Genomic DNA, 22,216 nt, shown 5'->3' with positions numbered 1-22,216 from the left:
CTATCTCTTTCTTTATTTGTTTGTTTGTTTACATTTGTCAGAGCGCTCGCTCTGCAGATGACCATGCTCCGGAAGTGATCACTGACCCGGAAGTTCACCCCGACGGACAGCGACAGAGCAATGGCGGGGGACACTTCAACAGAGCTTCTTTTCTTAGATACGTTCAAACATCAGAGTGCAGAGGTAATGTTTCTGACCGTTCACCACCCTTTTGAATGTTTACTTCAGAGCTGCCTGCGTCCAACGCTCATAACGGTGATATTCAGTGTTGGACAAAGATGCTCAACTTCCGAGCTAACAAAGTGGCTAACATTAGCAGGGGTATCATGGTTGTTATGATAACGTTGCAATTCACAGCTTCTACTATTGCACCTCACACTTGCACTATTGCACACCTAAGATTACCAAATATAATATATATATATATAAGGTAGATTTATTCACGAAATATCCAGTTGCATTCTTGCGCAGTTTGCTAGTTAGCCAAGTGGCTAATGCTAACTTTAAAGTGTTTACTTCGGAGCTGCAGGAGTGACAGGGTTAGGTTCAGGATCCTACAGATCTTTAAATAGTCTTACAAGACTTCATTTGTATTCAAATGTCTTTATGCTATGGCCTAGGTAGAAGGATTTTAACAATCTTTTTTTTCTGAAGTTCTGAAGTTTAAAACCCCAAAATTGGTAGCATCTATTAATTAATATACATAATTTCAAAAGGGTTCTCACATAGCACTCAGATCAGCATGGTATGATCTGATATGGTCACGTTAAATAACTCTTAAAAAATCTTAAATATAACTTGCTGGAGGAACCTCCAAGCTCTGGGGCCTCATTTATCAACGGTGCGTACGCACAATAGAGTGCGTACGTGGCTCACTAAGCAACATTTGCGATTTATCAAAAGTATACTTGACGGGAAGAAGTGCGGTGTTCCACGCACAATATAACCCATGCGTACGGACAAATAGTGGAGAAAGGAGAACTGGCGACTCCAGTCGGCAGATGAATGAAGTACGAGAACGAATGTGTCTGTGTAAAATTAATCGTATTAAGCCATGCATGCATGTCATACATCGGGAGTTCCTTTGCAAAACGGATAAAGCCATTCTTACAATTAATATGCCTCGACCGATTTTTCCATGGAGTGATACCAACAAAAACAAAACGAATTAGGATCTTAAATAGCCTACAAACGGAGACATATGAGTGCAAATAAAAACAAAATAGCAACGTTCGAATAAACTCTGCAGTTATTAAAGAATAACCTATCTGCATGTTGTGGAATTAATTCTGATAATATTGAGGTGGAATACAGCCTATTACTTTTACACTGACGCTGTTCTCGATGCCTCAGTCAGGCAGACAGGAGTGCACCTTTTCATACACTAATGATAAGCCTACTGTACATCACATAGGCTACTGTGATTTTTTTCACGGCTTTTAGTCCGTTTTATTTATGTGTTTTTCTTTGTGTTTAAGCACGTCGCAATTGTGTTTTGAAAGGGACTGTGAAGTTTATTATTAACCCTCCGCCGCCCGTCACTGCCCCTGGATGAATTCTCCGAATCTGTATCTCATGGGGGGTCTCAGTGCCCCCCGCTCGTGGCACAAACACTGTTGTGTGAGTGAGGATATGCACTTGTTTGCGTCCACTTTTATGTCGGATCACTTCTTTTTATTTCGGCCACAGCGTTCACAGAGATCGCCACAGGCTGCACTCTATCGCCTTTACGCTCACACTGCCACCAAACTATATTTTCCCTGTTCGCCACTTCTCCAACGGCTACTTCGGGGTGACCGCAGTGATCCACACCGTGTGGAGTTTATTTTTCCATTTCCCTTTCAGTCGGCGATTGCCACTACCGCCTTCATGCACTCAGTAAATGATATTCATTCGGGCGTGTCGATGACTATGTATGGGTAAATATGGGCGGTACGTGAAGCCCGCAAAGGCTGCGCCACATTTAGAGTTGATTGTGATTTATAAAGGGAAATAGGCGTAGGACGTGAGTGCGCACTGCTTCATAAATCGGAAAATATCTTTCGCACGCACTGCCCTAAATCCTACGAAAGCAACCTTCTAACGCAAATCCTACGCAAAGTTTGATAAATGAGGCCCCTGGTCTGTTTAGTCGCGTTTAATTGACACATTGTAGTATCGAAATGTCTGTGTTAACTCACTGTGATGTTCATTTCACTTCAGTTATCCAACTCTGATGTGGTGCGGTTTCCATGTGGGGTGCTGATCACAGAGGTGCGGGTCATTCCTCCAGGGATCAAAGCGCACAGCAACTTACCTGACAGCAGAGCATTTGGGTAAGAGTTATACAGCACACGCAAACACTCAGCAACACATGGCTAGTTGCCAGTTTATTAGGTCCACCTAGATAATGCTAATGCAGTATTAAGATTTTTTGTTCAGTTTTTATTGAAACTGATGTTGATTCAACATTGATTTTTTTTGCTGATGTTGAATTATGTCATGTTGAGAGGTGCTTGTAATACATTGTCTATCATTTATTTGAATTAAAGAGTGTATATTAAAAATAAGATGGATTAAGGCCTACCCAATAACTGGCATCTATATTACTGAATGTTGTTGCAGCAGGTTGTGATGCACTGATCCACTGCACTTTATCGCATATATTTATATATATATCACATATGAAGATTATACAGCCTTAATAAACAGATTTGGTATTGATCATAACAGGACCCATTCACCAATGGATGCAGTATGTAGGGTTGCAAAGGGGTGAAACATTTCCGGAAAATTTCGTGAAACTTTCCATGGGAAGACATTTTGGAAATATTCAAACTAGGGAAATGATGGGAATTAACTGGAAATGGGGTTCATTTAAATTAACTGTATTATATCCAGCATAAATATAAACATTGTGGTTTGTCAGACATGGAAACATCCAATCAAAATAATACAGTTAAAATACATTACATTTCAACAGATTTATTTGTAAGTAGAGCTTTTATCAAGTTCAAATCAATTCTTTCATCGAACAACAAAAGCATGAATGTTGAATAAAATATTATGTGTCCTCAATATACCTGCAGTAAGCAGTGTGCTATGTGCATGTGTTTGATGAATAGCATATATGTTCTCAATTGTACTTGCATGAAATCTGGTAGTTTATGCTAAGATATGTTTTCCCCCACTATATTTAAAATGACGGTTAAGGTTTATCACCGTTTATTCCCACAAATTCCCATGCAAAGTTTCCAACTTTGAAAATTCAAATGCAACCCTAGCAGTCTGTCTATCAATTTCCCTGACTAATATTCATTCATGATTTGCTGCTGACTTAGTGTTGAGCGCCCAAGCATTCCCTGGCACTGGTATTAGATCTGCCCTTTGTCTTTGAAATACATTGGGAGAGCAAAGTTGTGTGAGTGAGTCCTTGACATATTGCCTGTAGATATGTTTGTTTGCTTCAGATACCTGAGATGTATGTGTGTCCCTGTAGGAAAGTAGTTTGACACCTGACCTACATTGTTGTGTGGGGTCCTGGTTTCCCAGTGAGTCTGCTTGGAAATACAAATTGTGAAGGAAATTGTCTTGAAATTGCATTGTACTAGAGGTGTCCCCCATAATACAGCCACTGTGTGTACGCTGTTATATTACTATTATTACCCTCTATTGATGTATAACTCAACACTAGTGATGTCTTCTGAATAAATGCCTCATTGCTGTGTGTGTATTTCTGTGCTTCCAGGGAAACGTCTCCTCATTCCTTCCAGTTGGAGCTGTTCTTCAACAATGTCACCAAATCTAACAACCCTACGTTTCACAGACTGGGCAGGTTAGGATGACTTTCACTCCCCCCTCTTCTCGTTTTCTTTCTGTATAGTTTCGAAGCCCTTCCACGTTTCTGTATTCCTTGGTCAAATCTCAAAAGTGTCTATAGATTTTCTCACCTGTAGAACCAGTCAAGTTAGCACCTGAGCCCTTTCCTTAGAAGCCAGAGCGGTGTGTGTTTGTGTGTGTTCTAACCCACCCATATTCAGGTTTCTTTGTTCCTATGCCGGCTAACTGGTCTCTCCAGAAACTCAACCTCACCCACACGGCAGCTGAAAGTGACACACAAAAAAAAAAATTGAAATAGATGAGTAGTGGAATGTTTGAGTCAAGGTTTTTATTTCAACTTCATAATAACAGAGGCGTGCACATCAGCACCAGAGCGTAAACTTGTATTTAGAGATGTGCATTGTGTAAGCTTTGTTGAAAACTGTAAGTATGACACACCCAAGTTATTATCTCTGCTTGTAAGGTTGGGAGCAGACCTTTAAAAAAAAAAAAACCTGTCTGATTGCTATTTAAATATCTCCCAAGCGTAAAAAACAAAGCCAAAGAATCTGTTTTGTCAGGAGAGGTGACATCATCATCTGGATGATCCAGATAACCATGATGAGATATTTATTTTTTCATGGCACTTTGCCAGGACGCATTACAGTAGTGTTACATATATTCCTGGCTATATTGGAATCACTGTGAGATGGTGTGTGTGATTAAGACCATTGGCTCACAACCTTTTTGATTTGTGATCCTTAAAAACTATGTCAATGTGTTGTGACCCGTTCAACCAAAGATCTGAATAATATATACTGTAAAATAGATACTAGAAAAAGTTCAAATTGTTTGGTAGCACTCAAGAAATTAGAGAAAAATCTGTGTATTCTTTTTTTCTGGACAATATTCTATTACAAGGTGTCTGTACTTGTTAAAATGTCTTTCGAAACATTGCAATTAGGTAATCAGAAGAAGGTGTCAAGTCTTTTTTCATTCTCTTTGTGGTAGGCAGGGATGTTTGTTATGACATGTTTTTGATTTATGCAGAGATGTTATACAGTTTAAAACTAAAGTTGAACTTGTTTACCATAGTGGATTGTGCGGGCAGGAGGCTCAAATTTAAGAAAGCATCATCAGACCTGTTAGTAAACACTGTCACTACTGCTAGCTACAGTAGCTAAGAGGCTCATTGTCTCATAATGAGCAAGTGTTAATTTGTGTTGATTTATTAAATTCTAAAAGTCATTGTGAAATACTTAAAAGTTCATATTGTAATAATGAATAACTCTAGGCTGTGTAGTCCTCTATACTGGTTTTCCATTATACTTTAATATTTTGCTTGTTATGACTGTGGAAACTGATATGAAATTGCATTCTACGTGGAATTAAAATTGTCTTTAAAATTCCTAAATTTACTTAGTGAACCCAAGTGAGTTTATGCCCTTTATTAGACAGTGGATGAGACAGATCTTTGTGCTGGTTGGAAAAAGGTTTATCTAGGACTTACCAGATTGCTGCTCAACTTCATTGTGGTCACATGCTGTTAAATAATATCTCCACATGTAATGGCAAACGTTTACGCCAGGGGTGTCCAAACTACGGTTCGCGGGCCAACTGCGGCCCGCGGCCCGCTTTTTATTGGCCCGCGGCCGATTTTAAAAATATAATGTAATATGGCCCTTTGAAAAAAAAAATATATATATATATATATATTTTTTTTTGCATTTCTTAGTTAACCCACTAGTGCAGGGGTGTCAAACACTGATTGATTGGCCCGTGGCACATTTTAAAAATATAATGTATTATGGCGCTTTTAATTTTTAAATAATTTAAATGCACTCATTATATTACAGAGAAATATGTCCCATAAAAGAAAAAGAGCAACAAGCCCATCCCAGAGGACCCTACATAATATTTTATTTTAAATTAATATTATTATGGAAAATCTATGTGTCCTTCTCCAATAGCTTCTAATTCATCTGACACAGTGTCTCCATTTTTTTTTCATGCAAAATTCTTCAGATTTAGCCTCTTAATTTCCGTCTCAAAGTGCACCAGATTCATGCATTTCACTTTAAAAACTTCAAAAAATCTCCCGGGGGGGGGATTCCCCCGGACCCTCCTAGGAGGGTCGGGACCTCGGCTGGATACTATTTTCACCCTGCTGGACATTAGATGCAAAGGCAGAAAACACTGGGTGTACCATTGGCATATAAACAAGAGGGGAAATGTGTCTGTTTAATGTGCAAGTAAAGTGTTGCCGTGAAGAAGGATTACAATTTATGAAGACAGTACACTATGAAACTAAACATCAGAGCAGCTACATGTCCTGATAAATGTGTTATTTTTGCAAAGTGGCCCGGCCCTTCGTAGATTTTTCTGTATGTGGCCCTCAGTGAAAAAAGTTTGGACACCCCTGGTTTACGCACTAACAGGAACATTTCATCCTTTCAAGTATTTGCACTGATGTTTTAATCTGCCTTGTCTTACTTGTTTTTGCCCTCAGTCTGGAATATGAAGAGAACAAGTCCATTGTGTTCAGACCCAGTGGCAAGGTAAATGCTTGTCTTAGAGCAAGATGGTTTTTCATGTTATCTTCTGTCGTTTTCTGAGTAACTAAATGTGCTTGTGTGTGCAGGTAAACACAGATGGCCTGGTGCTGCGTGGATGGTACACCACTTTAACAGTAGCAGTGTACGGGACAGCAGAGCGCTCACATGGGCATGACCAAGGCTCGCCTCCTCCTCCTCCGCCCCCACCCCCACAACAGCTGAGCGGGCCAAAGAGGAGCGTTAAACAAGGTGGGCTTCACTAAGCCGAAACTACGGCTTCACACCTATGAACAGGTTATGTCTTTATTTGTCTTGATTTGCTCGTTATACCATGTCACTATCTATCGTACTATTTCTGTTTTGTTTTAGAATGGGAAAAAGATGACCAGTACAATGGCAGCCCACCCAGACCAGCACCTAGAGGGCCACGCACTCCACCTGGTCCTCCACCCCCAGATGATGATGATGAAGAGCAGGTCCCAGTGACTGGTCAGTGCTGTACATCTGCTATGTGCTATCACATTATATCAGCCATTGTTAGACCCTTAATTAATGACAGAGATGCTGCTGTTGTTTTGGCATCTGCCTGGTTGATACTTAATGTAATAGCCATCACAAGTTCTCCTTAATCAAAAAATTACTGCTGTTTCGTCAGTGTAATTATAAAATGTTAAATTCATTAAGTGACGGAACGCTGTCAACTCAGTCTCAAGCACCTTGTTAGTAATATCATTCTATTATTTAGAATGCTTTAGCCCATTTACTACAGTGTTGTGTAATTCCCGTTACACAACACTGTAGTGGCATTCATGTTAAGTATAAGCGTTGTGTTGTGAAAAACCGCTAAAAGAACATGCAAAAATATCCCTAGGACCCTCAAGCTCTTTTATATTATATTATATTTTGGGAAATGTATAGAATTCATGTTTACTGAAGCTCCGCGGGTATGTCTGCTGAACTGCGTGCCCTCTTTTGTGACATCTGCAGTTGGCGTGGTCAAAGAGGAGCCGAGCCAGGTCCGTGAAGACTACTTGGAGGCCGTGTCACCTGAGAGATCACTGCCTGCAGACGAACCGTACTCGGACGCAGAACAAGAGGCAGAGGGCGATGAGGAGGAAGAGGAGGAGCACGAGGAAGAAGACGTGCGGACTGAGGGAAGTGTTCCCGAAGAGTTGGAGGAAGATGAGGGTGAGGACGAGGACGAGGAGATGGAGGAAGGTAGGGGAGTTATTTTGTGAGAGTAGGATATTAAACCATCCCAAATGGACACCGCTGGCCTGAAGCGCTTTTTTAGTACTGCAAACTCATCCGGCTTTCCAGGCGGCCACGGCAGCAGGGTTCATTTGGGACCAGGTGACAGTTCGAGAGAGTGTGTGTGTCTCGCATGCTTCCTCTGCCATTTACCACTGCTTGAGGTTCCAAGCTCTGAGTTAGCCAACCCCCTTGCTACTCTGAGGGCTTATGATTATCATTCATAAGCTGTCATGTGGAGGTCTCCAATCTCAAAAGCACGCTTCAGCTGTAGTCACATCCTGCATGTCAATCTAGCCCTGCATGTTTGGAGAGACGCTGCCATGGATGTGTGTGTGTTTTTATGTGTATGTATCTGTGAATAATTAAGGTAGTATGAAGTAGTCACTCACCTCCTCATTTCCATTCATATTCATGCTACATTTTATGAACAATCTTAAGAATCCTGTTCTTTAGATTAACTTTGGTCAAATTTCTTCTCCTTCCTCCCGTCATTTCAGGTGACGATGGCTATGAGCAGATTTCCAGTGATGAGGATGATCTGGATAATGGTAGCTTCAAGCTGCCCTCCTTTGACATGGACTACACTCCTGAGGACCTGGCATCTGTCCCACCTGCCCAGTATGACCCGTATGAGCGAGAACTCAGACCCCTGCTCTACTTCACGCCTCCATACAAGACCCGCTTTGAAACACAGTTTGAGAAGGCCAATGTGGAGGTACCAATGGACTCTGGTGGGACAGAAGGACCAGTGGGTGGAGAGGAGGCCGAGGGTTTTTCCCAGCTGAAAGAGCTGCTAGCTAGTATCGGAGATGAAAGAGATGGCCGCTGGGTCGCTGCCCTGGAAGAGGCACCTGGACTACTGGCCAAAGGGTTTGCGTATTCTATTAAGCAAGGAGAGCGAGAGACAGAAGACCATGTTTCAGTTTTAGCCCAATGGGCACTACAAGCTCTGAGTATGGAGATTGCTCTCACGCAACCCATCGCTCTTAACCTCAGACAATTGAAAGCTGGTGCAAAGCTAGTGTCATGCCTAGCAGAGTGCCCTCCGGGCCTCACGGCGCTGCTGCGTGAGGGGGCCCTGGGTGTGCTGCTAGAGCTGCTCAACGCAGACCACGTCTCATCCACACTGAAGCTGAATATCCTGAGAGCATTGGGCGCTCTGACCAGCGCTCCTGCTGGTGTGGAGGCTTTCCTACACACAGAGGAGTCAGAGAAGAGTGGCTATCAGGTTAGCATCACTAACTATATGTACTTGAAAGATTTCTGTTGGTCTTCACTTTTTATATTATATTGCAGAAAGCTACATCAGAATATAATCTGTCACAGACTCAGGACTCATTTGCCTGCCCTTCATATTAACAGAAAACACAAGTTGAAAAATATGATGAGTTTTTTGCCTAATCTGCCCGCATCTGACACTTAGCTGTTTGTCCTTTGTAGCGCTTAGTCCAGCTTTTCTTGCGTGAGGAAACTGTGAGGGTCATCACAGCCGGCAACGCCATATTTCAGAAAAGCCACATGTATGAAGTACTGGTGGACCTGCAGCAAACAGCATCAGCGTTGAGTGAACCACAGCAGGTAGACAAGCACACTTATCCACAAATGTGTTTGTTATAAACTTCAAATATTTAAGTGTATTTTTCTTGATGTCTATGGCTGACTTACATTCTCAGGAGGAGATGGAGGATGCTGAGAGCCCCATGGAGGAGGAACCATCGCTAAGCTCTTCCCCTGTGAGCGAGGCAGAGCTGGATAGGCTGGCAGGGGTTTTGGAAGAATTGCTTCACTTGCTAGAAACAGCCCCGAACTGCATGGTGCAGCCGCCTGTGAAAGCCTTCCCCACTACTGCTAGGATAACAGGACCACAGGAGAGGGACGATCCATACCCAACACTGTACAGGTAGAAATGATGCCGTACCGTGCCATACCTATTTTTGTCTCACTTGTGTTGGGGTACCAAGTGGTTCCAAGACTACTGCAGGTGGTTTAAAGGGACAGAAATAATACCTGCTATTTATCCCTTCTCAAGGTATATGCATGCGTGCCATTTCCTCGAGAGCACGGCGGCGGTGTTGTCAGCGGCTGCTGCGGCCGGCCACCTAGGTGTCACCCAATCGGCGAGAGAGCTCCTGCGTTTCCTGTCGCTCACCCAGCCAGGTCTGCTCTTCCTCCTGGCCCAGCCCACTCCCACCAACCTGCTGCTGCGTCTCCTGGCGTCCATGGCAGAAGCCGAGGCCGAGGAGAGCGCCTTCCCGGGGGGCGAGGGTGGTCTCACGGGGCCGGGCGTCGGTGAAGAGGGCTTCGGCGTGTGGCTGATGCAGGCGCTGCATGCTCTGCAGGGCGTGTCGGAGCTCATGAGCCATGTGTCAGCTGGAGGAGAGGGAGGCGCCGGGCTGGAGGAAGGAGACAACGCGGAGGTGCTGGGCATGCTCCACGCCCTCTACCTGATGACCGCCACACAGACGGGCCGCAGTGCCGTGGCTCATGTCTTCAGCCTGGACAACAACCTGTCCTGTCTGGTCACACTGCTACAGCATCACAGCAAGGACGGACAGGGGTACAGCTGTCTTGACCTTAACTTTAGTCACTCATTTGCCGCATGGCTTTTTATTGTGTTTACGCCACTTGTGCAGTAAATTCTAAGTATGTTTTCACTTTTTTTGTCTCCTTTTTCTTGTAGCGAGGCAAAAGCTCGCAAAGCAGTGACATATAACTATGCCTGTATGCTGGTGTTACTGGTAGTGCAGAGCTCGAATGAATTGCAAATGTTGGAACAATTTGCTGCCCCATTACTCGCCATAGCCAAGGCTGACGAAACCAATGCCAAGTTACAGGGTAAATATTACTAATGTGGCATTTGATTATCTTGCAATATATGAAAATGTTTTGTTGAGTGTTTGATGCAGGTGTTTTGGGATTATTAATGGGGTTGTCTTCTTTTCTACCTCAGAGCTTAGCAAATGGATCGAGCCTGTGGAAAAACTTCGCTTTGAGATTGGCAGCATTCCCACCCTCATAGACTACATCAAACAGGTACATTTCTCACTCGACAGAAATATTGCTGAGGAAAAGTGGCATTTCACTACACTCCTATATAACCTGCAGACAGTCCTTATAGCTCCTGAGTGCGTTTAATTATCATGAATCTCTTCAGGTGGCTGTGTTTGGCCGGCTGCCAAGGATTTGTCTCCAACATTTAATTCAAGGAGTCCATGGACTCTTTGATCGGCAACCCGCCTCTCCACCTACTCTAAAATAATAATGCAAACTTCATAGCAATGACAACAAAATTGTGACCAAAGCAAGACGTGTTCCTAATGAATGTTTTCATTTGAGTTAATACCTTATAGCCACCAGGTATTCTATACATGTCCCTGGAATGCAGAGCTTCAGCTGCAAGTCTGAAACTGCTAAAACATACACCAGAGCGGGAGCTTATATGCAAATTTAGGTGCTATTTGCCCTTTTAACTATGTGCCTTTTCTTGACTTCAGAATGTGGAAAACGTGTTGGCTGCTGAGGGAACTGGACTGGTCACTGCTCTCAGGGTCCTTTATCACATCGCCTGCCCCCCACCTGCTGCTGACGGTAAATACACCAAACATGATCGTCTGATAATCTTTGCTTTGACAGTGGTCAAATTGCTTTCTTTTTACTTGAAGGTTTTAAAGTCCTGCGTTGTTACATCTATGTTTACTAAGTTAGTATTTTTCTTTCTTGCCTTTACTGGTTCATTTCTGTGTTTCTTGGCCCATCATCGCTTCTTGTAGATCAGTGAAATAGCAAGAGGCTATTGGCTGAAATGCATACTACATTACCTGCTCACATAAGCATGCAAGTTCTTCCTTGTGCGCAAATTTAACCACTCGAAATAACTACTCCATAGTGCTACTTAAGATGGAAAATTCCACAATATACATTTTTTTTTTCATTTTTTTATATATATTTTTTGGCATTTTTCATGCTTTATTGATAGAGACAGAGGTGAAATGGGGCAGAGAGGGAACTGACATGCAGAGAACGACCGGGGGCGGGAATCGAACCCAGGTCTGCTGCTGGGCCCTGCCCGGGGGGGACGCCCTGCCAACTGAGCCAAGGGCGCCCCCCCACATGATACTTTTAAGATATTGCACTGATTACTGTGTTCATTAAAGGCGCAGTGTGGTAAGGGAATTGGTGTTTTTCAGAACATACTTGGTATAAATGGAAGATAATATTGATTTGTGTATTTTTTTAATCGGCCGAGTGGGCACAGATATCCAAGCCTATGCCGATTGTTTGAAAATGCCAATGATCGTCCCGATTCATCAGCAGAACCGATGAATCGGCCCATCTCTAATTGCATGGTTCTTCAACATGAATGTGTCCCCAGTGTGACTATATACTCCCAAAATATTTCTGTAAACCTGTGTTTTCAGTCAGATTTCTCTCCATATGACGTCAATGGAAGAGAACCCACTCCTCCCCTTTACCAGCCTATCTTAGTACTGACTCCTGTGATAAGCACCCCTCCAGAATGAATCACTGTAACATTTGGCCTCCTTTCTACAGGTCAGCAGAGGGACCTTAAGTGGAGTCTCGCTGGGGTCCAGCTATTCTCTGGAGAAGGTCTGGATACGTGTGTGCGCGTCTTACAGAAGCTATGCAGCGTGCTGCTGCAGCCATGGCGTGTGCACGGACACATGGCCCACACACCGCAGCGCTGCATGATCCTCAGTACATGTATCAGCACACTGCGATTGCTGCGCACCATGCTGACAGAGCTGCTGCGCGGGGGAGCTTTCCAATTCAGAGACACGCGCGTGCCCAGTGTGTTGGTGACACTCCACATGATTGTGTGCTCCATCCCCACGTCCGGACGTCTAGACGGAGAGGAGACCAGAGTGCAGGCGCTTATTGTTGATGTGCTGCTCACCTTTACGCAAGGTGTCAATGAAAAGGTGAGTTAACGAGCAAGAGGGCGTGTTTGTTAAGCCACAAAATCTTGCTGAAAAAGTATCATTATTCAGTCAATGTCTGTGTCTTATGCAGGTGACTCACACAGAAGAGACACTGGCCAGTAACACTTGGTCTCTGATGCTGAAGGAGGTTTTGGGCTCACTGCTTAAAGGTCCTGAAGGTCTGTTCTCTGGTCTGACGTTGCTGTCTGAACTCCTGCCTCTTCCACTGCCAATGCAGAGCACTCAAGTAACCCACTATCCTACTGGTCACCTATCTTTACCGAACTTTCCTTTAACCTTTTGACAATTATTGTCTTGGCATACACGCTGATAATAACCAAACCTTTGACTCCACAGGTGATATCAGTCCAGGATGTGGCTGTCGCCTTAAACACAAGGAAGCTGTGGAGCATGCACATACGGGTACAGTGGAAAGTGTTTTCGGAGGCGCTGAGGTGTGTGTGTGCCACCAGCTGCCCTCCTCTCCTGGCCATGCTGAGGAGAATGTGTGTTCAGCTGGCAGACCTGTCTTCGCCCACTGCAACACTCATCATGAAGACACTGCTGGAGATGCTGCTGGAGGAGCTGCATCCGTGAGTGGAAAACACACAATCAATGTTTTTTTGTTTACGCTGTGAATTGTATTGTATTTTAAGTGTGTTTTTAATGTGCTACCTGCAGGGCGGAGGGGACAGGTGTGTGCTGGGCCCAGGCCCTGCGTTTGCTTTCTTTGATGGATGCTCTGGTGTCACAGAAGGCTTGCAAGAGTGCAGCGCTGCACCTGCTGTCCGGGTCTGTCACTGGGGATGAACAACTGGCCGATATGTTCCCGTTGCTGCTTTCTCTGTTGGGTCCTCCTACTGACCACCCTTTACAACAGCAGCAATGCAGCGAACTAGTGGGGACAATATTACAGTCACTGTGTGACCAGGTACGTAGTTTAGTGCACAAGATTGCAAAGGAACACATGTTAAAAAAAGAAAGAAAAAAGATGTCCTTGAAGGGGAAAATAATGAATCTATGTCTTCTCCAGGACATTGCTCTGGTGGTTGTCCCGCCTGGTGAAAGCTGTTTGTCAGAGGCCGAGCAGCTGGCCAATGCTCTTCCGGGGCGAGAGATGATGTCATCTGTCTGCACCGCCGTGTTGGATGTTCTAGGGAATTCAGAGAGCAGTGTCCCGCTCCTACTCACCTGTATCAGGACTTTGACATTCCTCACTGAGCACGACTATGGACTCTACCACCTCAAAGTGTAAATGCCAATGCTGGCTCTCGTTGTTTCTTGGCATCGCTACTCTCGCTCCCCTCTGTACTCTTTCAACGAGGAATACAGTCCTTTTTCTTGGTAAAACGAGACTTTGATTATGTTCATCTTTTTTTCAGTGCTCTGAAGAAACATGGTACGGGTGTGTGCTCGCTGTTGAAGAGATTAGGGCTTCCCTTCAACAAGGACTCAGCGGATCTGCTCTCCGCTCTGCTGGACTTCCTCAGACAGATAGTCAACACAGAAACAATGGTCAGTGCCTTGTTTTATGGCAAGTTCATATTTCACAAAAAGTAAACGCCATGGTTACCACAAGTGTACATGGCCTTTAAAAAGAAATACATGACATTTTTTTCTTCAAATCGAGGCGGTGAGGAGGTGCGTCTAAATTACTAAAGCCCCTTTCACACATGAAATTATCCGGAGAATCTGACCCGGAGAATGTACGGATCTACCCTTTCACACATCCGGCACACAGCAGTAGATGTGGGTTTTGGGACACATTGAGATATGTCATGCCCATCTCCCACTCTTGACACTGACTTAGTACTAAGGGGCCATCCTAGTCAGGGTCGAATAACCCTGACATTTGCGCTAATTGTGCGCAAGAAAAAAAACAAATACTCTCTCTTGCAGAATTGCATAAGTGTGTGACAGTTGTATTTTATTGTAGCATCTGTCTGTGTTCCAATCTAGTGTGTTGAGGATAATCAGGGGTCCGGTGAGGACACTGCTCCGCGGTTGCTGTCGGGCTCCGAGATGAAAGCTCTGCTGCAGTGGGAGGCGTCCGAGTCCCATCCGCTCCCTACTTTAGAGAAACAGATCAGGGTACAAACTATGCACACATAGCTTTTTTTGTATAGCAAAGTAAGGCTTGATGTTGCCTTGGCATTTAGCTAACCCTTATGTCTGTGCGTTTGTCTGTAGAAACACTGTAAGGATGATGATTCACTGGAAACTATGTTGGAGAATGTGATTTTTCTGAGGCAAATGCTGGAGACTGCCAAAGACATGCCTCCTGCAACTGACACCGAGCCCACTTTGCCGACCCCGGAGGCGCTCGGGGCCCAGTTCAATCACAGGTACGAAATGATGGACATCGATTTTTCTTTATCAGCTTTGTCTTCATTCAGTCATCAATCGCAGGGAGGCAGTTGACACCCCAGCCATGGAAATGTAACTCCTCAAATGACAGAATAATGTAATCAGATATAAGTTTTTTTTTTTAAATGGTGTTAACATGACATAGATGAACTACAGCAAAAATACAACTAAATCTGTTACAGATGATTTACTAAAATGGGAATCGTTCATCACGTTTTTGGAAAATTAGAGGAAAACCCGCCTCTTTGACATGCTTTGTTCTCTGTAGGACGGTGTTCATTCTGACAGAAGCTATGGATGAGCAGCTGAAAACTCTGTGGTTCTCTCCTTTCCACACTGACGATATAGAAGCAGACATCGATATGGTAAGTATGTCTGTGTGTGTGTATTCATGTACTTAGAAAACAAATATCATAATCTAAACTTTGTCTCCCGGCTTGGCGACTATGCAAATGTGAAATGAATGCTTGATGAATCACATGGGGCTCTAAATGGATTTTGAACGCGATCTTGTACGGTTGTTTAGCCCTCTGTGTGTTTGTAAGTGGTCAGACCATATGTGTTTGATTGACACACTACTTGTTTGGCAGGTGAAGGTGGATCTGGTGGGCCTAGCTCAGCAGTGTTGTCCAGAACTGGACCTGAAGGCAGAACTGGAGCGCTCCTTCCTGTCCGAGCCTTCCTCACCTGGTCACGGAAAGGCTACAAAAGGTTTCCGACTGGGCAAACACAAGCACGAGACGTTCATCACATCAAGGTATTGTACACAATTTGTAGTTCTTCTTTGCAGCTTTGAGCTAACCTCTTGAGTCTCTTTTAAATGGACTGACTGAATGTCATGTTGTGCTTGTCTCTGCAGTGGTAAAGCAGACTACACTGAGCCCGCTAAGAGGGCGCACATCATGGCCCAAGCCCGTGGTCGCGGAGGTCGAGGAGGGTTCGGACAGAATCTCTGCCGGCCCCACGATATCTTCCGCCAGCGCAAACAGAACACCTCCCGCCCTCCCAGTATGCACGTGGACGACTTTGTCGCGGCGGAGTTCAAAGACATTGGGACACCTCTTGGACTTCTGCCCCCCAAACGGCCCCCCAAAAGCTCCCCCAAACCCCCCACCAGAGGACTGTTCACTGGAAACAGGGGCAGAGGCACCTTTCACAGCCAGACTCGCTTCTTCACTCCACCACAGCCCAAAGGTGTACTGCTGTCTGGTATGTACACGCAAACTTTTCTTTGTGTACATTATACCGGTGTTTATGATCTGTCAAGTGAGTTTAGTTAAATGACATTTACCTTAGTTAATCGACATATTTTTATTTTTTATATTTAGTATATCAGATTTATTTTTTTAATCATGGTAGTATTGGTGTTGACCACAGAACACGTAAATCAGTATTTTGTGTAACAATTATTTCCTTATGTAATGCACTGTTAACATTCATACATACTTCATTGTGTTTATTTTCCCCATTTCTATACCTTTTTGCCCTTTTGAAGTAGTAGTTTGACATTAAAAATATCAACTTAAAATCCACTTACTAGTGTTTTCCCGAGATTTCAGTTGTTATCTAAAATAGCTGTGGCTAAGCGGGAAGAGCGGTCGTCCACTGATTGCACACATGTTGTTTGGGAAAGACGCTTAATCCCAAATTGCTCCCGATGGTTAGGTTGCATCCTGCGTGATAGCTGTGTCCACCAGTGTTTGAGTGAATGGGTGATGAAAGGCATACAATGTAAAGCACATGAGAAAAGCTTTATATAAGTGAAGACCATTTATTTATCTTATGGTCTTTATCAGCAGATGGAGTTTGCTCACCTGTTATCATGTGACCAAAGTTCACTGAGCATGCTTCATCCACTAATGAAGACCCTAAGCTGTGGTGAAAGCTCTGAAAATTACTAGTTAGTGGACCTAGAGTTAAGATTTTCTTTTTTTAGACTATTGGTGTACTGTACAGTTTATAGTAGTAGTTTGGAAATGCTGCAATACTGCAGGTCAGAACCAGTAGTTGGCCAGTAGAGGGAAACAAATCCTCTTTTTTGGCTCTGTAGGTAACTACACTCGCAGAGAAGGAGGCCGTGGTGGTTCGTCGTGGAGCGGACAAGTTCCACCTGTCACCCACAGAGGGACATACAGTGAACCCCGCGGGGGCCAGGGCAACTTCACACGTGGACCGCTGCCCTCCAGACAACCACCAGCAAGTATGTAGTCTGCACCCACACCCACAGCCACAATTCTAGCTCAATTATGCACGATGAATGTCTAAACCCTCGAACTAAAAAACAAAAGACGGTGCTTTTGTCTTCTCTCCCCCAGGCCCATATCGGCTTGCTCCGCGGGATCGGGCCCTGCGGGGCCGAGGCGGCGCCGGGCTGTCGTGGCTCAGCCAGGGAGGAGGTGGTGGCAGTGCGGGAGGAGGAGGAGGAGGAGGGAGAGGATCTCAGGGGAGCAAGTTCAGCGGTGGGGGAGGGAGCGGAGGTGGAAGGGGCCGACATGTTCGCTCCTTCACCAGATAAATTCACCTGGGCAGTGACTACAGCCATTCATGGCAACACATGGACCAATCAGGATATTATATATACCGTCTCCATGGAAACGTGGTGGGATGATGTTGTCACGATGACTTTCAGACTGTGTTGATGTTTTATGTTTTGTTATCATGAGTTGTATTGAGAGAATAAAGGTCATAGAAACCACGACTTGTTTTTAAGCAAACAACAGAAGAAATAATGATGTGATGCAGATAGTGACCAAGGTATTGTTATTAACTATCATGCATAAAAAACTAAATAAATCAACACTACTGAAGCTTAAAGCTCCTTCAAGGTGCACAACAAGATATTAGTGTGAACACACTAAACAACAGTTCAAGTTTCCATTTTTAAAAGATTTGTATGTATTGTTTTTGTATTTAATGAGTGAAGGGGGATAACAAACGGAAATATTTATGAGATTGAGAGATGTACAACCAACTATCACAACTCATAATCATCAGTCTTACATGCCTTTACCAACATCAGGACATCCGGGCAACCATTCTAATGTCATTACATGCAGCCCTGTAGTTGGGGGTAGATGGTGACTATTACAGCCAGAGATACCTTTCAGAATATTAACGTGAAACTAATGCCAGCTGTCCGCCCAACTGAGTTGTTTTTTGTGTTGAGTTTGTTCATTAGAGATTAAAAACCTACGAAAGATTTCACGTGAGTCAAGAAGTTATTTCAGGACACTCAAAAACACCCGAACAACTGTAAATTTTCTAAGCAGAGAAAACAGCATTGGATGGGTCACACTTATGAAGATTTTTTTTTATGTTTTTTTTCTTTCCTGAGATCAAGGAAATTACAAGGTAAGTTTTTTTTTTTAATTGAAACCTGGTGGATACAAAATTACACAATGATCAGGGGTGGGTCTACAAAATGAAACAATGAATGAATTCCCTTTCACATAAGCCCACCCTCAAATGTCATAAAAAGACATCCATTTCCAACACCACATATGGTTCATTCCAACAGCAGATTTTTTTTTTCAAACTGATTTGATTAAAAATGTAAAAACAATCATGCCAGAAACTATGGAACTTAGTCTACATGCTTAACATTTGAATCACTAACGTGTTGTTGGAAACTTTTTACCAAATATTTAAAAGAAAATTAATATTCAGCTTTCCTGGTTGGCTAATCTCCCACCACCAGTCCAGTCCCCCTCAGATGACCGTCACCTCTCGGCTCTTCCTCTGGATGCAGTCTAGAGTCAGGCTCCTAGTGCCCCCTTTGCGTGAACCATGAGCCAACAGAGGTGACGGAGGTGGACCGGATACATTGACAGCCTGAGCCGAATGCAGCGACAGACTGGAGGCATGTAAAGAGGCCTCCCTCTGCTGCTGTCTCGTCGACTCGATGTGCAGGTCCCATCCAGGTGTGTGCAGGTCTCCCTGATGCTGGTCCCTAGCTGCCTGTCCCACGGCATGCTGACTCCTGATTGGCTGAAGATCTCTGAGGAGCTCCAACAGTTCCCTCTTCTCCAGCTCTGCTTCTGCCAGCTCCTGTCTTCTCAGACGCTCAGCTCCCAGCAGGGCTCGCATGTCGCACATCACGCGGGACAGCTGCCCCTGCACAGAGATGCTCCTGTCATCATACATAGTGAGGTTATCTTGTGTTTTATATGTACAATCTCAATCTGCAAAGGAGGAACCTGCCACTAGATGTAGTGTGGATAAGGATGAAAGCACATACAGTATCTCTGTGCAAATTAGTGTAGATTTATTTTAATGTAATTTAATTTAGCTCTCACTAAATGGGAACCTGATTAATGTGCCAGTGCCTCAAGTCATACCTTAATGGCGGAGTGGTTAAATACATGAGAAGTATTGACAGGTCACCTTGAGCTCCTCCACCTCGTTCTTCAGCTGCGACTCTTTCTGCACCATGTGTCTCCTCTGTGAGTCCAGACGAGACTCCATCTCTCGCCTCACCTCCTCCACCTTGCACAGCATCTCTGCTCTGCACCGGGAAATATCCAGAGAGACCAACAAATTAAGATCTAAAGAGCAACCAACTCCCTCTGTTCTCATGACTGATGGAAAGAGAAGGAATGTTCATAATCACACATGTACTACTAACCGGAGCATCTCCACCTCGGTGCGCAGCTCTGCTACACAGTTATGCTGCGACTGGTCAATGGAGAGGAGGGTGAGGCCACAGCCGTTGGGACATTCCCTGCTGCGGAAGTTACAGTCGGACAGGTGTGCCTCCAAACCTCGCCTCTCTACCTGCACGGGACAACCTGAGAGGTGCACAGAGGATAGATATACAGTACACAGGCCTCACATGAAGCAACCATACTCACTTTATATGTCATTAAATTGTGTTTGCATTTTACAAAAAAAGGAAAGTTGGTTGGCAGACACAGTTTGAAACACAAGAGTGGAAACAGTTACAAAGTATTTGCAGAGTAAAAGTGCTACTGAAGAGTTATTCAAGTAACACTTTAAAATCTTGAAGAAGCCCAAAATACCAATCCTTTTCGGTTTCAGCAGTTCTTTTAAAAAACATTTTTGTTTGTAGGAAAGCCGTCTACATGGCCAAAAACCCTAATGGCAAACGTAATGGAAAATGCTCCTGATTCAATCAGAGCGTAATGCTGCAATTATTTCAATGATACATCCTCAAAAATCTACTTCTACTTTGTGGAAGTGAGAGAGAGATTTTTACAATGTATCTTAAGAATTGTTTGTGATTCATGTATCTCGCAATGCTTTTCATTTTGTGTTTTTTTTGTATGCCTTTCTGTTTTCTTTTACAATTTGCATATAAAGAGAATATTAAACTGGTAATTGTTTTCCACTCATATAGACCATGTCAGCTTGTATACTTCTCACTGACTTCACTGATAATTGCTACAGCAGTCACAGACAGCAACAGAAATATCAGGTCAAGTCGTTTGTAAAACTGCATGTTGCTGTGAGTGCCTGTGGTACTTTAGCACTGCAAAAAGCCACACTGCATGCACACACTCTGTAACTATACCCACCACAGCGGTAACATATGTACTCTCCACCTGCCAACGACACAGTCACATAGTAAGCACAAGAGCACTTGTTTGCATACATACAGTTTTAAAAGGCTCATTAAAGAGTGATGGGAAGTTGACCCTGAATGCACTCTGTGTGAGCAGAACAAGTCCCATTGGGGGCAGTAGTTTGGGAGGTAGCCATGACAACAAAAGAGCCACCTGTTGCACCCCCCACCCCCCCACCATCACCACAGGTGTCATGTTACCTTTATATATCCCACACATCCACATGGTTAAGCATCGAACAAGCACAAGCGCAACTGATAAAAACTAATCATAACAAATGACACCTCAGTTAGATACCTGTGTTAGAGCAGGATAGGAAGGCAAACTCGCACTCATCTTCATGTGTGTGCAGGCTCTCCAGGGTGCAGACCACATCGCAACCCTGCCCTGCGTTCACACAACGTATCTGCAAACGGGTCAGGTCATTACGCATGTACCTGTCATCAAAGAGAGAACTAGTATCAGAGAAATCGGGGGGAGCATGTAGATCTGAAGAAATTTAAATTAAAAAGACGAAAGAGATAACACACACACACACAACCCCCCTCCCTCCCTCCACGCACACACACACACACACACACAAACAAACAAACACACACACACACACAGACCTGTAGAGTGGTTTGAGGCTTCCCACATCCAGCGGCAGTCTGTCCTCGGGACAGGAGTGGTGATGGAGAAGCCAGCTGCTGATGCAGGCGCTGCAGTAGGAGTGTTCACAGGGCGCCTGGAGGGGGCGTTCCAACACGTCCCGACACACACAGCACAGAAGACCCTCATTCACATAGCCCACGAACCTCTCAAGATCATAGCCCATCCTGTAACCACACAGATAGATGGCCAAAGGTTAAGGCAATAGATATGTGGTCTAGTCTTAAAATACACTGCTAATTTTTTTCTTCTTTTTGTGATTATTAACAATAAAACAATATTCCTACCTGAAAAATGAACTTCACTTCATCCAAGTCTTCCTTCCTTTTGTTGATGTCCAATTCCGCACACGGGTGAACTTCTTTCTTATCTCTCAGATTCTACTTCCATCTCTTCATCCTCTCTCTCTCTCTTTCTCTCTCTGTTTGTCTGCGTGTTGCTCCATCAAGGTGAGGGTCTCCTTTCACCTAAAGCCCTCCTCTGTAGCTCTGGGAGTGCGTCTCCATGGAGAGGTGTCCCTGACAACGACGGCTCAGAAAACAGGCAGGCAGCTGTCAGACGATATCAGATCAGATCAGAGAGACAGACAGACAGAATTACAGGAAAAGAGACAGTCACAGTCTAAAACAACAGAGCAGTTCTGCAGCAGTGTATTTCCTTACCAATAAGGCTGGGTGCTGTTGGTGGAGCCTTCAGAGATTCCAGCAGTCCTTCAACTGTTTCAGTCTCTCCAAATGAACCACCCTATCCTAGGTTTCCCTCTCTCTGGATGTGGGATTAACATGGATTACACTCTCTCCCTCCCTGATTGGATTACAGAATGCATGACATCGGATGGCATATACTCTCGGACCACAGAAATCAAAGAGCAACCCCAACCTCTGAACTCAGCCCAGCCCATTCATATTCTCTTGACTTCTATTTCTGTAAACACAGTGGTGGAGGAAGTATTCAGATCATTTATTTAAATTATAAAAAAGAGAAAACTACTCCTGTATGAGTGAAAACTCATGCATTCAATTTAAATCCAAATATGTGATACTTTTCATCAAAGGTATGCCTACTTTCA

At 44.1% G+C, this 22,216-nt stretch overlaps 2 protein-coding genes across 4 annotated transcripts; one reads left to right on the top strand and one right to left on the bottom strand.

Moving 5' to 3' along the window:
- The first annotated feature begins 98 nt into the window (after positions 1-98).
- virma (vir like m6A methyltransferase associated) lies at positions 99-18,106 on the top strand. 3 transcript variants are annotated; one of them, XM_080039910.1, is made up of 27 exons: positions 99-183; positions 2,203-2,315; positions 3,728-3,814; positions 6,308-6,356; positions 6,440-6,602; positions 6,723-6,842; positions 7,341-7,541; positions 8,105-8,835; positions 9,048-9,185; positions 9,281-9,507; positions 9,637-10,164; positions 10,288-10,442; positions 10,558-10,640; positions 11,102-11,195; positions 12,159-12,547; positions 12,639-12,794; positions 12,905-13,140; positions 13,229-13,478; positions 13,581-13,798; positions 13,930-14,062; positions 14,507-14,638; positions 14,738-14,892; positions 15,183-15,279; positions 15,505-15,671; positions 15,774-16,123; positions 16,965-17,114; positions 17,203-18,106. In XM_080039910.1, exons 1-27 carry the CDS (start codon positions 121-123, stop codon positions 17,427-17,429), a joined length of 5,412 nt encoding a protein of 1,803 aa, XP_079896036.1. In that variant the 5' UTR covers positions 99-120; the 3' UTR covers positions 17,430-18,106. The 3 variants fall into 3 exon arrangements, with proteins under 3 accessions (XP_079896036.1, XP_079896035.1, XP_079896034.1); XM_080039909.1 differs by having other exon boundaries at positions 7,341-7,571; positions 17,230-18,106; XM_080039908.1 differs by having other exon boundaries at positions 7,341-7,571.
- A 516-nt stretch (positions 18,107-18,622) lies between these two features.
- On the bottom strand, positions 18,623-21,313 carry rnf41l (ring finger protein 41, like; the record flags this gene model as incomplete). Its single annotated transcript, XM_080038812.1, has 5 exons — positions 18,623-19,027; positions 19,298-19,418; positions 19,539-19,701; positions 20,794-20,933; positions 21,108-21,313. 5 exons carry the CDS (start codon positions 21,311-21,313, stop codon positions 18,623-18,625), a joined length of 1,035 nt encoding a protein of 344 aa, XP_079894938.1.
- Between the last annotated feature and the right edge of the window lie 903 nt (positions 21,314-22,216).

This window comes from Ammodytes marinus (assembly GCF_949987685.1).
Source record: "Ammodytes marinus genome assembly, chromosome: 13".
NCBI classification, from domain to species: Eukaryota; Metazoa; Chordata; class Actinopteri; order Uranoscopiformes; family Ammodytidae; genus Ammodytes; species Ammodytes marinus.
This window is presented reverse-complemented; position numbering and strand designations above follow the sequence as displayed.